The 24,487-nt window shown below is 50.0% G+C and overlaps 1 protein-coding gene across 1 annotated transcript in view; it reads right to left on the bottom strand.

Moving 5' to 3' along the window:
• The window catches only part of PI4K2A (phosphatidylinositol 4-kinase type 2 alpha), a gene marked incomplete at its 5' end in the record, with an annotated part of 48,966 nt that overhangs the window by 5,757 nt on the left and 18,722 nt on the right, over positions 1 to 24,487 (bottom strand). Inside the window, 4 exons of the mRNA XM_082268793.1 lie at positions 10,659 to 10,718; positions 13,410 to 13,543; positions 17,897 to 17,996; positions 18,080 to 18,141. Of these exons, the coding sequence (XP_082124919.1) occupies positions 10,659 to 10,718; positions 13,410 to 13,543; positions 17,897 to 17,996; positions 18,080 to 18,141 (356 nt within the window). The remainder of the gene's footprint in view (positions 1 to 10,658; positions 10,719 to 13,409; positions 13,544 to 17,896; positions 17,997 to 18,079; positions 18,142 to 24,487) is intronic.

Genomic DNA, 24,487 nt, shown 5'->3' with positions numbered 1-24,487 from the left:
TTTTCTATGCCGAGATCACCATTGAGATATTTATAAATTGCTATCATGTCCCCTCTCAGGTGTCTCTTCTCCAGGGAGAATAAGGGAGAATAAATCACGCGATTGCAAACGCTCTTCATAATTAAGGTCCTCCAATCCCCTAATTAGTTTAGTTTCCCTTCTCTGGATTCTCTCCAGCTCCAACACATCCCTCCTGAGAACTGGCGACCAGAACTGGATTCTGCCACTGGTAAAACCGTGGCCTTATGAATACCACATATCTGGGCGTCCACCAGAAGAGGATCTGTCTATTTGTGTAAGATCCCTTCCTCAAACGGGTAGCATCTAGCTAATCGTTTGGGAATCTCAGGCGTGCGATTAGGTCGCCGCCATTGTTCTTCCACCAGGGTGGATAAAACTTCAGGACAGGGAAAAATGTTGACCGACTTTTTTGCTCTGAGGGATCCAAAGGAGACCGAGTCCCCTTGCGACTTAGAAATCGCATCCGTGAGTTTAAGGGTGTTACTCTCACTGAGGATATTATTATATATTAGAGCATCCACCAGAGCCTTTTCTTGTGCTAAGGCGGGTGTAGAAACATCCTCTTCCGCATCAGAAGCATCTGAATGCAGGGACGCTTCCTCAAGAGAAGGGTCTGCGTCGCCAGCGACCAGGTCAGCCTCAGAACCCGAGGCCTGAGAGGAGACAGGCGAGGGGCAAGGGCGTTTCTTGGAAATGCTGCTACAATATATTACCTTGTCCATTTTCTTGGACATTTCTTGCATTACAGAGAATAAAGACACATCATAAGAATCAGATGCAGGCCCCAGAGACACATCAGGCGCTTGAGGAGTCCATATTATAAAGATGGCCCAGCAAATATGTTTGCACTTACACAGAACAGACGGGGAACGTGGAAGCACGGGAACCTGCACCGCAAGGGTTAATTAGGGGACCCCTGCAGGCAGGAACAATGGCCTCCTGCAGCAGTGACAATTTAGATGTACAACAGGTTCCAGCAAGTCCACCGCCCCCCCCCCCCCCCCGCATGTACTGCGCCTTTAAGAGGCGATCGCTGTGCACAAAAGAATACCAGGGAATAACTAAAGCCCCTCTGAGGCTTGACACCCCCCCTGAAAATGCAGCAATAAGGCCAAGGAAAAGCGCTTCCCCAAGGCTAGTTACCACGCCATAAAGGCAGCATGTCCGGACAGCGTGGATCAGTGTAAAAAGAAACGCCCATCAATTCACCGCCCACTAGAGGCAGCAGCTTCCGGGTCTCCAGGAAACTGGCCACCGGCTCCAGTGAATGGAGACAACCCTAGGCTGCTGAGGCCTGTAAGAAAAAAAGGGAGCCAGACCACAACAAAATGGCGGTGCACGCCGCCGAACATGTGGCGTCGAGCCTAGTGAGGCCCGCTTAGGAACAAGCCCGAGGGTCCTGGCGGGGGACTTCCACGGTGAAGATCCCCTCGTAGCGGTAAAGTGCAGCACCACACACCGCCATTGGAGAAACCCCCCCCCCCACGGTCACTACCCTGGCTAGCACCCTCAGGTCAGGTGCCTCATATAAGGGGGACCCCCACTAAAAAGTGTCCCAGGGTCAATACCAGGGTAGGAGGAGGTCATGGCAGGAGGGGAGGGTCCCTTGCAACCCTTCATAATGAAGGGGGTGAAAAATGGAGTGGGTACCTAAGAGACCTACTCACCTAGGGGAGGAGCCCATGTCCACCCCAGGCCCGCTAACCAGACGGGGGGACTGTACTTACCAGACCACGCTGCTGAGGGTGGGCATCCATTCGGACAGACAGCCTCTGCACAGCAGTGAGGGGGCTGTCGGCCAAAGGGTACGCTGCGACGCTGGCATGCCAGGTGTGTGCGTCCCGGTGGAATGTTACCGCAGGCCAGTCCCCGTCCATGGGACTATAGTCGCTATGGAGACCCAGTGCGGAGCTACAGTCTGCAAGAGCTCGCTGGCACAAACTGGGAGACCTTAAGGCTCTCATATAGCCAGTCCGAAATCCAGCCGGCATATCTATCAGGAACTGGAGTCAGCAGCAACAAAAATAAAATAACAAAATCCAAGAGGAAAAAAAAAGGTTCCCTTTAAGACATTTAAAAATGAAACCGGAACAAACGTCCCAGCAGGGAGCCGTTTGGCCACTCCTGAGACCAGGCAGCTAAAACTAACAATGCACCTGTGAGGTCAAGGGTAATAGCCTAGGGGTACGCCCCCTGGGCGTGTCAAAGCCTTTAGCTCTGCCTGGTCACTCCTAGTGGGAGGGGCTTATTACCAACCGTCTAAGATTTAAAGCAGCAGCTACGTCCGTCGGTGGACGATAGAGAAAACGGAATTTTTGTAAAATCTTACCTGTAAAATTCCTTTCTCTGAGTCCTCCGACAGTCGCCGCCTCTTCATATTCGTCACATATGGGGTATTAGACTTTGCTCCGAAGGAGTAGCTAGGCAACAGAATATGTTAACAATAAAGCTTTAACATATCCCACCCTCAAGGGGTGGTCCCCTCAGTCAATACCCTCCTACTTCCTGCAACCATATCTCAGTTTTAGTGGAATAGCAGTAGAGTATACAATCAAACCCCAAAAGAGGGGCGGGGGCGGCGACTGTCGGAGGACTCAGAGAAAGGAATTTTACAGGTAAGATTTTACAAAAATTCCGTTTTCTCTTACGTCCTCCGACAGTCGCCGCCTCTTCATATTCGTCACATATGGGGACGTCCCAAAGCAGTGCAAACATGAGGGGTGGGAAACGCATCCGCGCCGAAAGGCAACGCAGTCTCCACATCACAGAAAGGAACCTTACCAAAGGAAGGAAACCAGCTGGGCAACAGCAAAAATAAGTGCTCAACAGGAGCAACAACCCAGGAAAAGACAAAAAAATCCAGGGGATACAAAACTAATCCCAACAGCCAGGAGTCCCCAACAAGGGACCCTAGGGAACAGCCGCACTAAGAACCTTGCGGCCAAAGGAAGCATCCGCCGATGCCTGAACATCTACTTTGTAGAATTTTGTGAAAGTGTGCACGGTCGACCAAGTCGCCGCCTTACACACCTGGGCTACAGAAGCCCCATGACGACAGGCCCAAGACGTACTCAGAGATCTAGTAGAGTGCGCCTTCACAGGCACAGGGGGAACCTTCCCCTGCAAAGCATAGGCCTGTTCAATGGTCTGCCTGATCCATTTGGCGATGGTAGAGGCCGAAGCCGCCATGCCCTTCCGAGGACCCTCTGGAAGAACAAACAAGGAGTCCGTCTTTCGAAAAGACTCAGTCGATTTAAGGTAAACCCTTATCGCCCGAACAACATCCAGAGAGTGCAATCTCACCTCCTTTGGATGTTTAGGCTTCGTGCACAACGAAGGCAAGACAATATCCTCATTAAGATGGAATTCCGAAACTCGTTTCGGCAGAAAAGAAGGATTAGGTCGCAAGACCACCTTATCCAAATGAATAACCAGGTACGGAGACTTGCAGGACAAAGCCGCCAGTTCCGACACTCTGCGAGCCGAAGTGATCGCCACCAAAAAGGCGACCTTTTTGGACAACATAGACAACGAGATCTCCCTGATCTGTTCAAAAGGAGCACGTTGTAACACAGAGAGAACGAGATTCAAGTCCCAAGGGGGCAGAGGATCCCGCCTCGGGGGAACCAGATGCCGCACACCCTGAACAAAAGTGCCAACCAAAGGATTGGAAGCCACGGGACGTTGAAACAGAACGGCCAGAGCAGACACCTGACCCTTTATCGTAGCCAGCGCCAAACGCTGATCAACACCCGTTTGAAGGAAAGACAGCACACGGGACACCGAGTACGTGCGGGGTGAAAACCCCCTGGACTCACACCAGGCAAAATAGGCCTTCCAAGTACGGTAATAAACCTTCCCCGAGGAAGACTTCCTCGCGTTGATTAAAGTATGAACGACCTCCGGAGAGAGACCTCTCTCCTTCAGGACCTCGGTTTCAACAGCCAGGCCGTCAAAGCCAGCGACTGTAAAGCAGGATGGTATATCGGTCCTTGAGACAGTAGATCGTCTCGAAGAGGCAGACGCCACGGGGCGTCGACCGCCAGATTCACGAGGTCTGCGTACCAGGACCGGCGAGGCCAGTCCGGTGCCACAAGAATCACCGTGTTGCGTTCCGAGTGTAACCTGCGAAGGAACCTGGACAGCAACTGAATCGGTGGAAACGCGTACATCAGCCTGTACTGATGCCACGGGGCCACTAACGCGTCCGACGCGTCTGCCCGAGGGTCGCGCGTCCTTGCCACGAACCTCTTCACCTTGTTGTTGAGGCGAGACGCGAACAGGTCCACTTCTGGAAGACCCCACTTCGCGCACAACGTCTGGAAGACAGCCGGATGGAGAGACCATTCCCCCTGATCCAGGGTCTGGCGACTCAGATAGTCCGCCTGCCAGTTCTCCACTCCCGGAATGTGAACCGCCGTTATCGCCGGGACATGAGTCTCGGCCCAAGACAGAATGTCGGCCACTTCTCGAGCCGCTCGGGCACTCCTGGTGCCCCCTTGGTGGTTGATGTAGGCCACCGCCGTGGCATTGTCCGTCTGCACCCGAACCGGGCAACCCTGCAGCCGGTCCGTCCAGCGATGAAGACAGAGCCTTATCGCACGCAATTCCAGAATGTTGATCGGAAGGGAAGACTCCCCCTCCGACCAAGTCCCCTGAGCGGACAGAACGCCCAGAACTCCACCCCAGCCCGACAGGCTGGCATCCGTGGTGATCACCGTCCACGAGATCGGACGAAACGACTTGCCCCCGGACACCAACGGGGACTGGAGCCACCACAGAAGGTTTTCCCTGGTGCGAAGACTCAACGAGATTTGAAGATCCAGAGATTGAGGTCGCCCGTCCCACCTGGACAGGATCTCCGCTTGGAGACCCCGCGTGTGAAACTGTGCGAAAGGAATCGCCTCGAAGGCCGAGACCATCAATCCCAGACATCTCATACACGTCCGCAGAGACGAGTTCGGAACGTCCCTGAGGGACCTGACTTCCTCCCGGAGAGTCCTGAGTTTGTCTTCCGGCAGGAAGACCTTCGCCTGCACCGAGTCCAGTATCATTCCCAGATAGGGGAGACGAACCGACGGACTCAGTGTCGACTTTGGAAAATTTATCGTCCAACCAAACTCCTGTAGAGTTTGCATCGTGACAGACAGGTCCTCCTCCAGACCTTGTCTGGTCGCAGACCGAACCAGAATGTCGTCCAGATACCCCAGGACAGAAATGCCCTGGGCCCTCAATAATGCCAGAACCGGTGCAAGCACCTTGGTGAAGACCCGCGGAGCCGAGGCGAGACCAAAGGGCAACGCCACGAACTGGTAGTGATCCTCCGCAATGGCAAAACGAAGGTACCTCTGATGACCCTCGAATATGGGGATGTGAAGGTACGCATCCTTCAAATCGATGGAGGCCATGAATTCCCCCGGAACCAGGGCAGCCACCACCGACCGCAGGGATTCCATGCGGAACTTGCGAACCCGCACAGAGCGGTTCAGAGCCTTCAAGTCCAGAATCGGACGAACCTTGCCCTCCTTTCTGGGCACGGTGAACAGATTCGAATAAAACCCCCGAAACCTGTCCCGATGAGGCACCGGGACCACCACTCCCTGAGCCCTCAGGTCCCGCACCGCCAGGTGCAGATCCCGCAGGCGCTCTGGAGACAGTTGAAGATTAGAGGGAAAAAATCTGCTCTCCGGCCGAGAGAGAAACTCGATCTTGTAACCAGATCGAACGATTTCCAGAACCCATCTGTCCCGCACACGGGCCAGCCAGGGCTGAAGAAAACCGAGCAAGCGTCCCCCCACCCCAAAACTGGGTGAGGGCGCCCCTTCAGGCCGAACTGTTATGGGCTGCAGGTCCGGATTGGCCGGACTTCTGTTTCCCAGACCAGGGCTTCTTCTGAGAGCCTTGACCTTTGAACGGTTTGCCCTTGTAGTGCGGCCGAAAGGCACGAAAGGACCCCTGAGGGGGCCGAAAATTTGCATGCTTCTTCCCAGAAGCCCCCTTAGCCTTGGGGAAATGGGGCAAGAGAGTGCTCTTACCCCCGGTGATCCCCTTAATCAACACATCCAGGGACTCCCCAAAAAGGCGAGACCCATCATAAGGCAGATTGGCTAAGGTCTTACGTGAAGATTGGTCCACCGACCAACATTTTAACCAAACCAGGCGGCGAGACAACACCGCCACGCTGTGCACACGTGCAGCCAACGGAATCAAGTCCAGGTCCGCATCACACAGATACATGACACCCTGGTGGATCTGATCCACCATATCCAGGGTCGCCGCCGAGGCCGAATCGGCCACTAGGACGCGCCTAAGCATCTGCGTCCAACTTGCGATCGCCTGGGCCGCCATGAGAGAAGCAAACAGAGCCTTAAGCATAGAACCCGTAACAGAATAAGTATGACGGGCAAGAGACTCCAGTCTCCTATCCGTGGCATCACGGAAAATAGGGGAACCCTCTGCGGGAATCGCAGTGGCTTTGTTCAAAACCGCAATTGCATGATCCACTGGTGGAGGCACACACCACCGTTCATCAGTAGCAGGCGAAAAAGGATAACGCAGCTTGAATTTACTTGGTACCGCAAAAGGTTTGCGCAGATCGCGCCATTGATCCTTAACGGCGCGCTGAAAATCAGCATTGCAGGGAAAAACCTGCGGCGTCCTGCGTTTTCTCTGCGTCCCATAAGCTGCCAAGGCAGCGGGGGGACACACTTCGTCCTGCAAACGCAGCGTTTGCTTAATGGAAGCAATCAACTCATCCATGATTGCAAGCTCTTCAGGCGAGCCAGGGGGAGAATTATCGACCCCCTCAACTTCAGCCTCCACCTCAGACCCCACTAGATCAAGAGAGGAGCGGGACCCCGATAAGGAGGTCCCTGCCAGAACAGCCCCATCACCTTCACCCTCAGAATCAGAGGACAGAGCAACTCTGGGCCGTTTAGTAGATTGAGCAGCCACCAGCATTTGCACCTGAGCAGCAAGGCCAGCCACAATAGTGGCTAAATCCCCCCCTGGGGGGGAAACAGCGGTCCCCTGGCTTTCCACCAATACTGTAGGAAATTTGCCCTCCTGAGAATCCATTGCCCCTGTAATGCCAGACAACCAAGGGTTAACTGCCCCTTTTTTGCAAGCGCAGCCCACCGCACCACACTCAAGCACAATGAGACCCCCACAGGGAATATGCAAACTGAACACAGGCAATGGATAGCAAGAACAGAAGGATAAAACCTGAGGAGACCCTCGCCGCTGCTGCTGCCTCGATCGGTGTTCCTGGAAAGAGGAAGTGATGCTGCCAGGGCGCTCTATGTAAGCCTATGGAGGCTACAAGAAAATGGCCGCCATGCATGTAAACCATGCGGCCGGAGCGGGTGCAGGCAAAATGGCGTCGTTTGGCGCCGAAAACGCCGCTCCACAGTGCATTAAAACACATATTACAATCCAATATAAGGATACATGTTAGATCGCCGCAGCGATCGCTGTATATGCCCAAACATGTCAAGAAAAAACATGCCCCACAGCACACAGCTCTCACACTGCCCAGCCTGACACACACAGTGTCACACAGCTCCCCCCCCCCCCTTGCAGCCCACAGCATGCAGCCGAGAGATAGGGAGACAAGCAGTGTGAATAGAGGCAGGTTACACAGTCCCAGACTGACACCCCCCCAGACAGACAGGTCCCCACATAAATACACTTACCTCACATGGCGTGGGGAACCCGCACAGGCGAACAAGCCGCTGCACCTGAGGCAGGGAGAGTCGCAATTCAAGACGCACAAAATGGGGGTTAAGAAACCGCACAGCGTCCAGTGAGGTAGCCACCTCACCAATCATCCCTGCACCGAACAGGGATGGGTCGTTCACTATGCCAGGAGCGTTACCTGGCTGAACGCTCGATGGCAGACTGGGAAGCCACTGACCCACGACCTGCGACCAGGGGGATCAGCCCGAGACCCAGTCCGCATGATCCTCTTCGTCCGAAGAACTAACTAACGCTGACAAAATAACAGCTAATAAAAGGTAGAGAGAAGAAACTCAAACAAAATATTAAAAAGAAGAAAGAGTCTGGGACAGAAAGTCCCAGCACAGAGAGAGCCAGCCACTCCTGACAAGCTAGACATTAAAACTGAGATATGGTTGCAGGAAGTAGGAGGGTATTGACTGAGGGGACCACCCCTTGAGGGTGGGATATGTTAAAGCTTTATTGTTAACATATTCTGTTGCCTAGCTACTCCTTCGGAGCAAAGTCTAATACCCCATATGTGACGAATATGAAGAGGCGGCGACTGTCGGAGGACGTAAGAGAAAGTCATTTTTTGCTGGGGTTCCCTGAGACCTGAAAATTGTTTCAAGAGTTCCTCTGTGTTTAAAAGGTTGAGAAAGGCTGCTCTAATCTTTCCCCCTAGCTGAGCTCCTCCATGCCTTGGTTTGGTTGCCCTTCTCTGATCTTTCTCAAGTTCCCCGATATCCTTTTTGTATTACTGGCTGTTTATCTTCATGTGTTTGGTGGAGTCCCCTGTAATCACCATCACATGAGATATGACAAGCAATCATCTGTTGGCTGTAACCACATGACTGATCACATGTCATCACAAAGAATGCACGGCCATGTGATCTGTAATATGGTGCCACACCCAGAGTCATCCTCATATGTACCGCCACTGAGTCAGAATATGTGGACATAGGGGTACCTTCCTGATGGACAAGAAAAGGCACTCAAATGATTTTCTTTAGCCGAAGGAAGCAGCAAGCCTATCTGTGTCCTGAGGACAGGTGTACCTGTATCCAGAGCAACAAGTCTATCCGTGTCCTGGGGATGTGTGTACCTGTATGCTGAGCAACAAGTCTGTGTCCTGGGGACGGGTGTACCTGTATCCAGAGCAACAAGGCTATCTGTGTCCTGAGGACAGGTGTACCTGTATCCAGAGAAACAAGTCTGTGTCCTGAGGACAGGTGTACCTGTATCCAGAGAAACAAGTCTGTGTCCTGAGGACGGGTGTACCTGTATCCAGAGCAACAAGGCTATCTGTGTCCTGAGGACAGGTGTACCTGTATCCAGAGCAACAAGTCTATCCGTGTCCTGAGGACGGTGTACCTGTATCCAGAGCAACAAGGCTATCTGTGGCCTGGGGACGGGTGTACCTGTATCCAGAGCCACAAGTCTGTGTCCTGAGGGCGGGTGTACCTGTATCCAGAGCATCAAGTCTATCTGTGTCCTGAGGACGGGTGTACCTGTATCCTGAGCAACAAGTCTATCTGTGTCCTGAGGACGGGTGTACCTGTATCCAGAGCAACAAGTCTATCTGTGTCCTGAGGACGGTGTACCTGTATCCAGAGCAACAAGTCTATCCGTGTCCTGGGGACGGGTGTACCTGTATCCTGAGCAACAAGTCTGTGTCCTGAGGACGGGGGTACCTCTATCCAGAGCAACAAGTCTATGTCCCGAGGACCGGTGTACCTGTATCCAGAGCAACAAGTCTGTGTCCTGAGGACGGGTGTACCTGTATCCTGGGCAACAAGTCTGTGTCCTGAGGACAGGTGTACCTGTATCCAGAGCAACAAGTCTATCCGTGTCCTAAGGACGGGTGTACCTGTATCCAGAGCAACAAGTCTATCTATGTCCTGAGGACGTGTGTACCTGTATCCAGAGCAACAAGTCTATCTATGTCCTGAGGACGGGTGTACCTGTATCCAGAGCAACAAGTCTGTGTCCTGAGGACGGGTGTACCTGTATCCTGAGCAACAAGGCTATCTGTGTCCTGAGGACAGGTGTACCTGTATCCAGAGAAACAAGTCTGTGTCCTGAGGACAGGTGTACCTGTATCCAGAGAAACAAGTCTGTGTCCTGAGGACGGGTGTACCTGTATCCAGAGCAACAAGGCTATCTGTGTCCTGAGGACAGGTGTACCTGTATCCAGAGCAACAAGTCTATCCGTGTCCTGAGGACGGGTGTACCTGTATCCAGAGCAACAAGGCTATCTGTGTCCTGAGGACAGGTGTACCTGTATCCAGAGCAACAAGTCTATCCGTGTCCTGAGGACGGTGTACCTGTATCCAGAGCAACAAGGCTATCTGTGGCCTGGGGACGGGTGTACCTGTATCCAGAGCCACAAGTCTGTGTCCTGAGGATGGGTGTACCTGTATCCAGAGCAACAAGTCTATCCGTGTCCTGGGGACGGGTGTACCTGTATCCAGAGCAACAAGTCTATGTCCTGAGGACGGGTGTACCTGTATCCAGAGCAACAAGTCTGTGTCCTGAGGACGGGTGTACCTGTATCCTGAGCAACAAGTCTGTGTCCTGAGGACGGGGGTACCTCTATCCTGAGCAACAAGTCTATCCGTGTCCTGAGGATGGGTGTACCTGTATCCAGAGCAACAAGTCTATCTATGTCCTGAGGATGGGTGTACCTGTATCCAGAGCAACAAGTCTGAGTCCTGGGGACAGGTGTACCTGTATCCTGACAATCCCTGAGCACTAGATGACCTTGTCCCAGCACCGTATGCATGCAACAACAGCAGAAAGTTTACAGCCACTTGATATTGAGGAGGAATTGGACAAGGACTGGGTACAGACACAATGATGACCAATGCCATTGAGCCGGAGAGGAATATGTGATCAAACATAGGATTAGAGAACCTCACCTGTCCTCTCATCACCGCAATCTGCTTGTGGAACTGTCCTCTGTCAAAGCCGGGATCTTTCTGCAGAAAATGACAGATGAGATCATAAGATTAGGACTTCCTGCAGCCTGCACACATCACACCAACATCAATCGTCATCCTGACTGTAAAGGGAATCCTTCTACAAGGAGACATGGAGGCGGCTGCCATTGCTGAGTTCTAGTCAGAGATGCTGTTAGAAATCACAGGGCCCCGTACGGCCTACCTGACAGCCCCCCCCCCCGAATAAATCAAGACAATATTTTTCACTAAAAATACACTAAAATCATTATTAGCGGACACATTCATAACAAAGAACCCGTGTGAATTAGCCCTTTTTATTTGTTTTTTTACATAAAAAAAATGATTTATTTATTTTTTTACAACTATTTTATTTCACAATTTTTTAAAATTATTACAATGATTATTTTTTTTCTACAATTTATTTTGTTTACAGGACAGGGAAGCCTGCAGCTCTGCAGGGGAGGGGGGGGGTTGACAGGGATCAGAAGCAGGTAGAACAGGGAGTGGGGGGGATCGGTGTCGGAGACGCAATTACAGGAACGATGCCCTGTGTCTCTCCCTACAGCAGCTGAAAGTTGGCAGGAGTGGGAGAAAACTGGCTTTCAGTTGCTGCAGAGAGCCGCACAAGGCTTCCTTCTGTAATTGCTCCTCCGCCCAATCGCACCGATTCCCCGTACTGTTCCGGCCCCCTCTGTGTGCCCGGGCCCCCTACAGGAAGCCAGGTGGTCCCCCCCCCCCCCCATATCAGCGGCCCTGGTTCTAGTCACCCGACATACTGATCGTCTGGTTTAAGGACTTATTGGAAAGATTTATAGAGCAAGTCCCCATTCACACTTAAGTCGGCCATAGATGGTTCGAATCTCGGCTCCTGCTAAAGATTCCAACCATTAATGGGCAGGCTGAATGTACCAAGTTGATCGAACAACTTGGGTACAACCAGCCTGCTGGATTCATCTGTGATTATCATTAGCAGCTGCAATAATCACTGTCTTCTGCCAGCAGTGATGTCTCCCCCTGCCCCCCTCTTCAATGGCTCAGCAGGAGGGATTCCCCCTGTCAGCACTGTCTATGTTGATGGGGGAATTTTGTTAATTTGCGCCGTCTGTGGCCTGTGCACTTTTTTTTTTTTTTAAGGTGTGACTTGTAGTACAGAATTCCGCTGTTTTGAACTTTTAAATGGGAGCACCCGAATAAACGCACGTAAACACATTTTTTAGGTGCCCTTATTAACCACTTTAGGACCGGAGGATTTTCCTGCTTTACGTCCAGGTCACTTTTTGCGATTCGGCACTGTGCGACTTTAACTGACAATTGCGCGGTCATGCAACGCCGTACCCAAACGAAATTTACGTCCTTTTTTCCCCACAAACAGAGCTTTCTTTTGGTGGTATTTGATCACCTCTGCACTTTATTTTTTGCGATATTAACCGCTTGCCGACCGCCGCACGACTATTTACTGCGGCGGTCAGCCCCTCACAGTACTACTTCGCTAGCCTGTGAGGGTCTAGGGAGGGAGCGCGCGCCCCCGGAGGCATGCTCCCGCTCGGTTCACCGAGACCCCCCCCCCCCCCGCACGCACGCGCGACCGGCGGACCAAATGTTCGCCGGTCACTCGGCGATCGTCGGTGCAGAGGGAGAAAGGCAGGCAGCTGATGTAAACAAGCCGCCTGTCATTCTCCCGTATATGAATGGTGATCATACGGTTCTACTACGTAGGACCGTTGATCACTGTTCCTACACATCAAGCCACAGCCAATCACAGTTAGAATCACGCCCCTAGGGACACACATAACCCCTCCCTCTCAAAAAAAAGTTAACCCCTTCCCTGCCAGTGTCATTTTACAGTAACAGTGCATATGTATAGCACTGATTACTGTAGAAATGTCACTGGTACCCCCAAAAGTGTCAAAAATGTCAGTCAAGGGTCCGATCTGTCCGCCCCAATGTCGCAGTCCCGCAAAAAAAAAAAAAAGCGCAGATCGCCGCAATTACGCGTTTAAAAAAAAAAAACAAAAATGACAAAAATCTTTCCCTTTGTTAGTAAACGCAATAACTTTTGTGCAAACCAATCAAAATACGCTTTTTGCGATTTTTTTTACCAAACATATGGTAAAAAAAAAAAATGGCCTAAAATGTTAAAAAATTTTGATTTTTACATTTTTTGGGGGGGAATTTCATATAAAAAAAAAAAAGTGAAAAATATTGTTATTTTTGCAAAATTGACGCTCTTTTTTGTTTATAGCGCATGATCAAAAAAAAAAAAAAAAAAATCGCACAGGTGATCAAATACCACCAAAAGAAAGCTCTGTTTGTGGGAAAAAAAAGGACGTCAAATTCGTTTAGGTACAGCGTCGCACGACCGCGCAATTGTCCGTTAAAGTCACGCAGTGCCGAATCGCAAAATAGGCCCTGGTCAGGAAGGGGGTAAAATCTTCCGGGGCTTAAGTGGTTAAAATATCCCCTTCCCCCAACACACAATGACAGATTTCTCTCCTATATGATATTTTCACTTTCCGAGCTTCTCTATACATAGAAAGCCATACAAGCAGCGCCTTCTGATTCCTCCTGTATTGAATTTTGGAACTGTACTGTCTGCCCTCATGTTGTAAAGCGCTGCACAAACTGTTGGCAATATATAAGCCACGCATCATATCAATAATAATAATAATAATATAACGTTACCTTTAGGGACAGTATAGATAGCAGTACCTTAAACAGCTCATAAAGATCTTCCTCTAGGTCTTTGATAAAATTGGGGTCTGATATTTTGGGCAGGATGAGTTCTTTGATCTCCTGGGAGAACGGGACTTTGGCTTGTGATAACCAGGCCCAGTAAAACGGATCTGTAAGAGACAAAAAAGGTAAAAGAAAAGAGCTAACCCCGGTCCTAAGCCAATAGGTTGAGATAAGGCATGTACACCGATCCTGACCACTGACAGGTGAAGTGAATATCCATGATTATATGGGGACAATGACACCTGAAGTTGTGTTGAAAAACAGAAAAGTGTAAGGATTTGAGGGACTTTGACAAGGGCAAAATTGTGTTGACTAGAGGACTGGGTCAGAGAAACTCCAAAACTGATGTTCCCAGGTCTGTATTGGTCAGGACTGACCAAGAGTGGTCCAAGGAAGGAGAACCAGTGCCAGGGTCATGGGTGGCCAAGGTTCATTGATGGAGGTGGGAGAGGGAAGGACCGCTGATGGAGGGGGGGGGAGAGGGAGGGAAGGACCGCTGATGGAGGTGGGGGGCTCATTAATGGAGAAGGGAAGGCTCATTAAAGGGGATGGAGAAGGGAAGGCCCGCTGATGAAGGTGGGGGAGGGGAAGGCTCATTGGTGGAGGAGGGGAGGGAAGGCTTATTGATGGAGGTGGGGAGGGAAGGCTCGTTGATGGAGGTGGGAAGGGAAGGTTTATTGATGGAGGAGGGGAGGGAAGGCTCATTGATGGAGGTGTGGGAGGGAAGTTTTATTGATGGGAGGTGGAGAGGGAAGTTTTATTGATGGGAGGTGGGGAGGGAAGGCTCACTGATGGAGGTGGGGAGGGAAGGCTCACTGATGGAGGTGGGGAGGGAAGGCTCACTGATGGAGGTGGGGAGGGAAGGCTCACTGATTGAGGTGGGGAGGGAAGGCTCACTGATTGAGGTGGGGAGGGAAGGCTCACTGATTGAGGTGGGGAGGGAAGGCTCACTGATTGAGGTGGGGAGGGAAGGCTCACTGATTGAGGTGGGGAGGGAAGGCTCACTGATTGAGGTGGGGAGGGAAGGCTCACTGATTGAGGTGGGGAGGGAAGGCTCACTGATGGAGGTGGGGAGGGAAGGCTCACTGATGGAGGTGGGGAGGGAAGGTTTATTGATGGAGGTGGGAAGGGAAGACCCATTGATGGAGGAGGGGAGGGAAGGCTCATTGATGGAGGAGGGGAGGGAAGGCTCATTGATGGAGGAGGGGAGGGAAGGCTCATTGATGGAGGAGGGGAGGGAAGGCTCATTGATGGAGGAGGGGAGGGAAGGCTCATTGATGGAGGAGGGGAGGGAAGGCTCATTGATGGAGGAGGGGAGGGAAGGCTCATTGATGGAGGAGGGGAGGGAAGGCTCATTGATGGAGGAGGGGAGGGAAGGCTCATTGAAGGAGGTGGGGAGGGAAGGCTCATTGAAGGAGGTGGGGAGGGAAGGCTCATTGAAGGAGGTGGGGAGGGAAGGCTCATTGATGGAGGAGGGGAGGGAAGGCTCATTGAAGGAGGTGGGGAGGGAAGGCTCATTGATGGAGGAGGGGAGGGAAGGCTCATTGAAGGAGGTGGGGAGGGAAGGCTCATTGAAGGAGGTGGGGAGGGAAGGCTCATTGATGGAGGAGGGGAGGGAAGGCTGGCCCGTGCAGTTTGATTCAATAGAAGGGCTACTGTAGCTCAAATTGCTGTAGAAGTGAATGCTGGTTCTGATAGATAGGTGTCAGCCCCATACACAACAAACTGCGATGTTCCGTGTGTTCTGAGTAACCGCAGACCGCTCAGGGTTCCCATGCTTACCCTTGTCCACATCCAAAAGTACCGACAATGAGCATGTTAGCATCAGAACCGGAACCTGGAGCAATGGAAGAAGGTGGCCGGGTCAGATGAATTCATGAATTGACTTGACCTCCAGATTCTCCAGATCTTAATCCAATCGAGCATCTGTGAGATGTGCTGGAAAAACAACTCTGATCCATGGAGGCCCCACCTCACAACTGACAAGACTTAAAGGATCTGCTACTGACAAACCTGCAGCAGTGAGAAGAATCAGCTGTGGGAATGCAGTGCTGGAATCCATAGGGTGGTAAGAACCTTTTTTTTTTTTTTTTTTTTAAAAAAAGAAATTCTGCCGACTTCTACTTTTTAGAAAAACACGGTGAAGTTCCACTTTAAAGTGGTCGCAAGGGTCTTATGTTTTTTTTTTTAACCCTAATGCATTCTCTGCATTAGGATAAAAAAAACCTGTGCAAATGATTTTCCTCCAGCCCTCCCCCCGCTCCTATACTTACCTGAGCCGTTCTCGATCTAGCGCTGCGCACAAGAGCAGCGGCTCTCTACCTCCTCACAGGGCAGATTAATAGCAGCTGGAGCCATTGGCTTCTGCTGCTGTCAATCAAATTCTGTGACGAGGGAGTGGGGGGGCAGTGCTAAGCCACGCTGTCCATGTCTATAGACGCAGACAGGTAGGCTTGGGAGCGAGCCTGCATGAGTACCCCCCCCCCCCATATGAAGCTGCTTCCTATGGGGGCACTCGCAGGAAGAGGTGGAGCCAGGAGCATCAGTGGAGAACCCCAGAAGGAGGAGGATCAGGACTGCTCTGTCCATTAGTGTTGACTTTGCATGGGTTTTCTGACCGGCGGACTCTGTTTTGCTCAGTGGGGATTGATTCCCGCTGAGCAGGCGGGTGACAGGTCAGTCTCCGCTTAGTTTGCGGAGACGGACCTGTCAGATCCCTGCTCTCCCCTATGGGGTGTCCGTTTTCATCCGATCCTCCAGACGGATGGAAAATAGGGTTTCCATCCGTCTGGATTTCACAGACAGGATCGGAGAGCAGCGGGTGTCAGCGGAGAGGTCACTGCTGACATCCGCTGCCCCGTAGGGATGCATGGAGCATCCGATCAGGTCTGCCCACGAGGACCTGATCAGAAAGCAGTGTGAAAGGGGCCTTACAAAGAGCAGGTAAGTGTAAGCCCCGGTTCACACTAGGGCGACCTGTGAGGCGACCTGGTCGCCTCACAGGTCGCCTCCCATAGGGAAGCTGCGGACCCGTTCTAATAGGAGCGACACAAGTCGCTCCGACCTAGAAAAAGGGTCCGGAGCTTCTTTGGGGCGACCCGGAGGAGACCGCCATAGACTTCAATGTTATGAAGTCCGTGGCGGCCGCTCCGAGGTCGCGGCGCGCTGTAGTAGCGTCGCGTGTATGTGAACCGGCGCTAACAGGTTTGTTATTTAAACCCAAAAAAAAAAAAAACACACACACAAACAAAGCTTCACAGTCACTTTAACCACTTGCCGACCGCCCACAGTATATTTACTGCGGCGGTCAGCCCCTCACAGGCAAAGTGATGTAGTACTACGTCGCGCGCTCCCGCCCCCGCTCGTTCCCTAACATTTCGGTGCGTGTGACCGACGGCTCCGATGTCCGCCGGCCACCCGCGATCGTCCGCTGCAGAGGGAGAAAGGCAGACGGCTGATGTAAACACAGCCGCCTGTCATTCTCCCTGGTGTAACTGCAGAGATCATACGGTCCTGCTATGCAGGATCGTTTATCTCTGTGGTTACATGAAAAGCCACACCCCTTTACAGTAAGAAAAACGCCCCTAGGGACACACTTAACCCCTGCATCTCCAATAAAGTTAACCCCTTCCCTGCCAGTGTCATTTTTACAGTAACAGTGCATATTTTTAGCACTGATTACTGTAGTAATGTCACTGGTACCCCCAAAAATGTCAAACATCTTAGTCAAGGGTCCGATCTGTCCGCCGCAATGTCGCAGTCCCGCAAAAAAAAAAAAAAAAAAAAAAAATCGCAGATCACCGCCATTACTCGTTAAAAAAAAAAAAAAACATCAAAAATGACAAAAATCTTTCCCTTAGTAGACGCAATAACTTTTGCACAAACCAATCAAAATACGCTTATTGTGATTTTTTTTACCAAACATATGTAGCAGAAAACAAATTGCCCAAAAATTTAAAAAAATTTTGATTTTTACATTTTTTTGGGGGGGAATTTTATATAAAAAAAAAATGTGAAAAATATTATTTTTTCAAAATTGACGCTCTTTTTTTGTTTATAGCGCAAAAAGTAAAAAAAAAAAAAAAAAAAAATCGCACAGGTGATCAAATACCACCAAAAGAAAGCTCTGTTTGTGGGGAAAAAAAGGACATCAATTTCATTTGGGGACAGCATCGCACGACCGCGCAATTGTCCGTTAAATTCACGCAGTGCCGAATCACAAAATAGGCCCTGGTCAGGAAGGGGGTAAAATCTTCCGGGGCTTAAGTGGATAACATGAGAAAAGGGAACTACAGCTCTACCTGCAGGCTGAATATGAATATAAATAAATATTCAGGATTTGAAATTTCATAAATAATAAACTATACAAATCTGAACTCCCAGGGTGGTTTTATTCTTACCCCAATGCATACCATCTGTCAGTTTAATATATTGTTGGAAGACGAGAGATAGAAACTCACATGCTCTCCAGGAATCTGGATGCTTTAAAGGGAAGGCCAGACCATTGTCTATAGCAGCAATCTTGATGATCGGTTCTCGTACCAATACCCAGTCCGAGTCCTACAGAAAAATACAACAATAATCTTCAACAGAACTCTGACACCTCTCCAGACACAAGTAACAGCTCCTTCACCCATACTCACCCGACTGGCTGCATTCTCCATCGGATAGTCATACTTTATCAGCCAGTTATCGTTCCCTCTGTCTATAGAAAACAAAACAAAAAAAAAACCACCAATAAAAATAAAATATATATATTTTATACAATATAAAATACAAATAAAGATTATTACATATTACAAATCATACGCATACAGTGTATTCAGCGTCCACTCAAGTAAATCTAAGAGACAGCAAATACTTTGAAAAATTAAAGCTGAACTTCGGGATATGTTAATACAATCTAAATCCATTTATCACGTGTCTTCTTCCTGGTTTGCTTTGTGTATTTCTTCCAGATCTGTGCAGTAATCCAGTGTGAAACTTCCTGTAATAAAGGCTGATCACTGCTGCTCTCTCTCCATGTGCAGGATTACTGGTTTCGTCTCCGTCCCTTCCTGTAGTTGTTGCCCCTCCCACACACAGCTCTGTGCGGTCTCCTTGTGCAGGGGGACTGGTCTTGTCTCCGCCCCCTCCTGTAGTTTTCTCCCCTCCTGGGTGGAGCTGCTGGCCCCTCCCCCAGCTCTGCTCTCTCTCCTTGTGCTGGGTGACTGGTCTCGTCTCCACCCCCTCCTGTAGTTTCCTTCAGGTATTCTGTAGTGGGTGGAGCCTGCAAGGCCCCTCCCCCAGCTCTGCTCTCTCTCCTTGTGCAGGGGGACTGGTCTTGTCTCCACCCCCTCCTGTAGTTTCCTGCAGGTATTCTGTAGTGGGTGGAGCCTGCAAGGCCCCTCCCCCAGCTCTGTTTTCTCTCCTTGTGCAGGGGGACTGGTCTTTTCTCCACCCCCTCCTGTAGTTTTCTCCCCTCCTGGGTGGAGCTGCTGGCCCCTCCCCCAGCTCTGCTCTCTCTCCTTGTGCTGGGTGACTGGTCTCGTCTCCACCCCCTCCTGTAGTTTCCTGCAGGTATTCTGTAGTGGGTGGAGCCTGCAAGGCCCCTCCCCCAGCTCTGTTTTCTCTCCTTGTGCAGGGGGACTGGTCTTGTCTCCGCCCCCTCCTGTAGTTTTCTCCCCTCCTGGGTGGAGCTGCTGGCCCCTCCCCCAGCTCTGCTCTCTCTCCTTCTGCTGGGTGACTGGTCTCGTCTCCACCCCCTCCTGTAGTTTCCTGCAGGTATTCTGTAGTGGGTGGAGCCTGCAAGGCCCCTCCCACAGCTCTGCACTCTCTCCTTGTGCTGGGCGACTGGTCTTGTCTCCGCCCCCTCCTGTAGTTTTCTCCCCTCCTGGGTGGAGCTGCTGGCCCCTCCCCCAGCTCTGCTCTCTCTCCTTGTGCTGGGTGACTGGTCTTGTCTCCACCCCCTCCTGTAGTTTTCTGCAGGTATTATGTAGTGGGTGGAGCCTGCAAGGCCCCTCCCACAGCTCTGCACTCTCTCCTTGTGCTGGGGGACTGGTCTCGTCTCCGCCCCCTCCTGTAGTTTTCTCCCCTCCTGGATGGAGCTGCTGAGCCCTTCACACAGCTCTGCTTTCTCTCCCTTGTGCAGGGAGACTGGTCTTGTCTCCACCTACTCCTGTCATTTTCTCCCCTCCTGGGTGTAGCTGCTGGCCCCTCCCACAGCTCTGCTCTTTCTCCTTGTGCAGGGTGACTGATCTGGTCTCCACCCCCCCCCCCCTCCTGTAATTTTCTCCCCTCCTGGGTGGAGCTGCTGAGCCCCTCCCACAGCTCTGCGCTCTCTCCTTGTGCAAAATGATTGGTCTTGTCTCCGCTCCCTCCTGTAATATTCTCCCCTCACACAGCTCTGCTTTCTCTCCTTGCGCAGGGAGACTGGACTTGTCTCTGCCCCCTCCTGTAGTTTTCTCCCCCTCCTGGGTGGAGTTGCTGGGCCTCTCACATAGCTCTGTTCTCTCCTTGTGCAGAATTACTGATCTGGTCTCTGCCCCGTCCTGTAGTTGTCGCCCCTCCCACAGCTCTGCTCTCTCTCCTTGTGCAAAATCACTGGTTCCCCCCCCCCCCCCTTCTGTAGTTTTCTCCCTCCTGGGTAAAGCTGCTGGGCCCCTCCCGTAGCTCCACTCTCTCTTCTTATGCTGGGTGACTGGTCTTGTCTCCACCCCCTCCTGTAGTTTCCTGCAGGCATTATGTAGTGGGTGGAGCCTGCAAGGCCCCTCCCACAGCTCTGCACTCTCTTTGTGCTGGGTGACTGGTCTGGTCTCCGCCCCCTCCTGTAGCTTTCTGCAGGCAGTCTGTAGTGGGTGGGGCCAACTGGGCCCAGCCCGCAGCTCTGTTCTCTGCACAGGGTATGTACAGCACAGTGATGATGTCACTGCTACTTTTACAAGGTAATATTTAGGATCGCAAGAGCATTTGGGGCGCAAGAGAGGATTTGTATCCTTTCTGGCCATTAATGAGTTCAGCTATAATAGAGAATAGGTTTAGTTTAAAATTAAAAGCCTAAAGAACAGACACCAAAATACTGCTAATCCCTTATTTCCTGAATCCGCTTCCTCTGTGCCCCCCTCTGATTTAGTTTAACAATTCCCCACCTTAGCTTCACCAACTTTCACACTGTGTCCAATAAAAGTGCGCTTGCTGGCCACTTAAGCACTCTCATTGGACAATGGAGTAAAGGTATCAGAGTGAAACTAAATCAGAGAGCACAGATGAGCAAAGCATCATAGCCATGGCTTGTGTACAGCCCTATCAGGCTGTAATGTTAGAAATACAGTGGGCCGTAAAACTGCGGCTCAGCCGGCTGTTTTTCCTGTCTTCCCCAGGCTACCAGTGTTAAAGAGACCTATTAAAGCCAGGCACCCCATTTGGGACCGCCCTCTCTAATATTTTACCCAATACGGGCTTAATCATAAAGATAAAGAGATCTCTGTGATGGAGCCTATAGTGGGTGATATGTTAGAGAGGCGGAGCTCCATGTGCTGTGTCCGGGTTTAATAAAGTTGGATGTGATGATGTCATCCATGTGTGACTTCCTGCTTTCCCTATTGAGTCCATAGAGCATGGTTGTGGCTCCCTTTTGCTCTGTACAGAATAAAGAGAACATGCTCTCCCGCAAACTACCCGGGAGACTAGAAACCGGAGCACCGGCCCAGATGCCTCTGAATTGTAGCAATAATACTCTGACACAACAAAGCCGGCTACTCTGTAACATCCATTGCAACAATTCTTTATTTGCTACATGGCAGGATACAGCAACACCACCAACGTGTTTCGGCCATAGCCTTGCTCAATGCTATGAGTAAGGATTTGGCCGAAACGCGTTAGGGTGTTACTGCTACATCTTGCCATGTAGCAAATAAAGAATTGTTGCAATGGATGTTACTGAGTAGCCGGCTTCATTGTATCACAGGACTTTTGTTCTGTACCCTGAGTTCTAGAGGGTGAAGGGAATTTCATACAGGTTTGGATCAGTGACATCTCAGCAATAGCCCCTCCCCATTCAACCTATGGTATTAAAAAGGCGACTAGAAGCAGGTCAGCTGCACCTACAATGAATTCTAAATGAGCTCTGCCTCCCAAGCTGATGTCATAAGCACGCTGTATTTGCAGCCAATCCATGCACATCGCAATGCCAGCCCAGGCAGTGGTGACTGCAATCTTTGCTCTATTGCAGAACTACAGCTGCCACAGGTATTCAAAACTTCTGAGGGTGTTAAAATCAAGCCCCCTACCTCCCCCCCCCCCCCCGCTGTACATGGTGGTTACTTCCACCAGCCCTTATGTTGCTACTGGGACATGTAGTGATGTAACAGCTGGCAGTTGGAACCACAACATTCAGAGGAGGAATTGGGAGGAGAGTGCAGGTGCCATCTGCTGGACGGGCATTACCAATGTTCAGTTATTGGTTACCTGCAGTTACTTTTTTTTTTGTTTGCTTTAATAAATAATCAGTATACAGCACTTACATTGCGCCCTCTGGTGTTCCTTTATGTTATTACACGTTACTTCTATCTACTGAGGAGCTGCATTAAGCCTGTATAAAGCCCTACTACAGAACTAACAGGTCCATTCTCGCTAATGAGATATAAATGCAGCACTTATATACTATAGTCCATGTAAATAAAAGATAGAGGGGTCTCCTGTGAGAGTCCAGTAGGTGCAAATCCACACAAACAGGTATCCACCCAATCCCCCCCCCCCCCGCAAAGGGGACAAATTTTGCAGCGCGGGGGGGGGGGGGGGGGGAGCAAACAAGCGGAGCTTCCCCTTTTGGGTGGAGCTCCGCTTTATTAAAGATTCCGTATGCAACTCTTAGATTGCGCCCTCTGGTGTTGGTGTTCCTTTATGTTATTACAGATGTTCCTTCTATCTACTGAGGAGCTGCACTAAGTCTGTATAAAGCCCTTCAACAGAACTAACAGGTCCATTCTCACTAAGAAGATATAAATGTAGCACTCATATACTAAATATAGTCCATGTAAATAAAAAGGTAGAGGGATCTTGAGTAGGGGTCCCAAAAAAAAACCTATGCGCAGCAATAGGCTGTGCATAGTCGTGCGCAGCCTATTGCATTAGGGTGTGCACCCCAAAGTTTACATACAAACACAGACTATTGTAAATAAATGTAAACAAACATAGAAAGCAGTAGACTATTAATAGGGCATGGAGCGGTATAAGTAGTTTTTTAATTTTATTTTTACAATTTTTTTTAAATTCTTTATAATATATTTTTATTTTTATTTTTTTTAGGGGCCCCTACTGGAGGGCCTATTTTGAAAATTAAAAGTAGAAAGCAGGAGACTATTAGTAGGGCAAGGAATGGTTTAAGTAGTTTTTTATTTTTGATTTATTTTTTAACTATTTTTAAAATTCTTTATAATAATATTTTTCATATATATTTTTTTTTTAGTGGCCTCTACTGGAGGGCCTATTTAGAAAATTAAATTTAGAAAGCAGTAGACTATTAATAGGGCATGGAATGGTTTAAGTCGTTTTTTATTATTATTATTTTTTTTTTACAATTTTTTACAATTCTTTAGACTATTTTTATTAATTTTTTTTTTTTTTTTTTTTTTTTTTTTTTTTTTAGGGGCCCATCCTGGAGGGCCTATTTGGAAAATTAAAAGTAGAAAGCAGGAGACTATTAGTAGGGCAAGGAATGGTTTAAGTAGTTTTTTATTTTTATTATTTATTTTTTAACTTTTTTAAAATTCTTTTATATAATATTTTTCATTTTATTTATTTATTTTTTTTTTGGGGTCCCTACTGGAGGGCCTATTTAGAAACTTAAATGTAGAAAGCAGTAGACTATTAATAGGGCATGGAACTGTTTATGCCATTTTTTATTTTTATTATTATTTTTTTTTAAAAATCTTTATAATATTTTTCATATTTTCTTTTAATTTTTTTTTTAGGGGCCCCTATTGGAGGGCCTATTTAGAAAATTAAAGTAGAAAGCAGGAGACTATTAGTAGGGCATGGAACAGTTTAAGTAGTTTTTTATTTTTTTATTCTTTTTTATAACATTTTTCGTATTTTTTTTTAGGGGCCCTATTGGAGAGCTTTGGTAAAAATATCAGGGGTTTAAACAAACTCCTGATGTCTTGCTTTTAAGACTGAGAAAGGGACTGAGGACAGAGCTTCCCCAGTCCTCTCCTCTGCAGCCTCAGCTACACTGGACATTAAATGAATGGGAAGTGCTCTGTGCTGAGCGGCTTCCTCTTTCCTTCACAAACACACAGTTTACTATGCTTCATATGAATGGACACAGGAGCGATCGGTACTGATCACTCACTGTATTCATTCAGTAAACGAAGGGGCCGGTAAATTACATATTTAGCAGCCCCATCCCCTACGCTCTATCCTGACACAGCCCGCAGCGCTGCTGGCTTCCCTCCTCTCCTCTCCCGCCAGCTGCTGCGGGGGATGTGTCAGGATGGAGAGTGGGGGAAGGGGCTGGTACATATGTAATTTACTGGCCCCTTCCTTTTCAGGTGGGACACGGGGGGCGGGCACAGCCCAGACATACCTTCCACACCCCCTGTGCATGCCTATAGAGACAGGTTCCCTTTAACCGCTTGCCGACTGCTCATAGTATATTTACTGCGGCAGTCAGCCCCTCACAGGCTAGCGACGTAGGTCTACGTCGCTAGCCTGTGAGGGTCTCAGGAGCGAGCGCGCGCCGCCGGAGGCCTGGTCACGGACCCCCCCCCCCGCGCGTGTGACCGGCGGACCCGATCGTCCGCCGGTCACTCGCGATCGTCGGGTGGAGAGGGAGAAAGGCAGGCGGCTAGTGTAAACAAGCCGCCTGTCATTCTCCCTGGTGTATGAATGATGATCATGCGGTTCTACTATGTAGGACCGTTGATTACTGTTCATACATCTCAAGCCACAGCCAATCACAGTTAGAATCACGCCCCTAGGGACACACATAGCCCCTCCCTCTCAAAAAAAGGTTAACCCCTTCACTGCCAGTGTCATTTTTACAGTAACAGTGCATATGTATAGCACTGATT

This window comes from Pelophylax lessonae, assembly GCF_965119305.1.
Source record: "Pelophylax lessonae genome assembly, chromosome: 9".
In the NCBI taxonomy this organism is placed as follows: domain Eukaryota; kingdom Metazoa; phylum Chordata; class Amphibia; order Anura; family Ranidae; genus Pelophylax; species Pelophylax lessonae.
The sequence above is the reverse complement of the archived record's forward strand: the minus strand, read 5'-3'. Positions and strand labels throughout refer to the sequence as shown.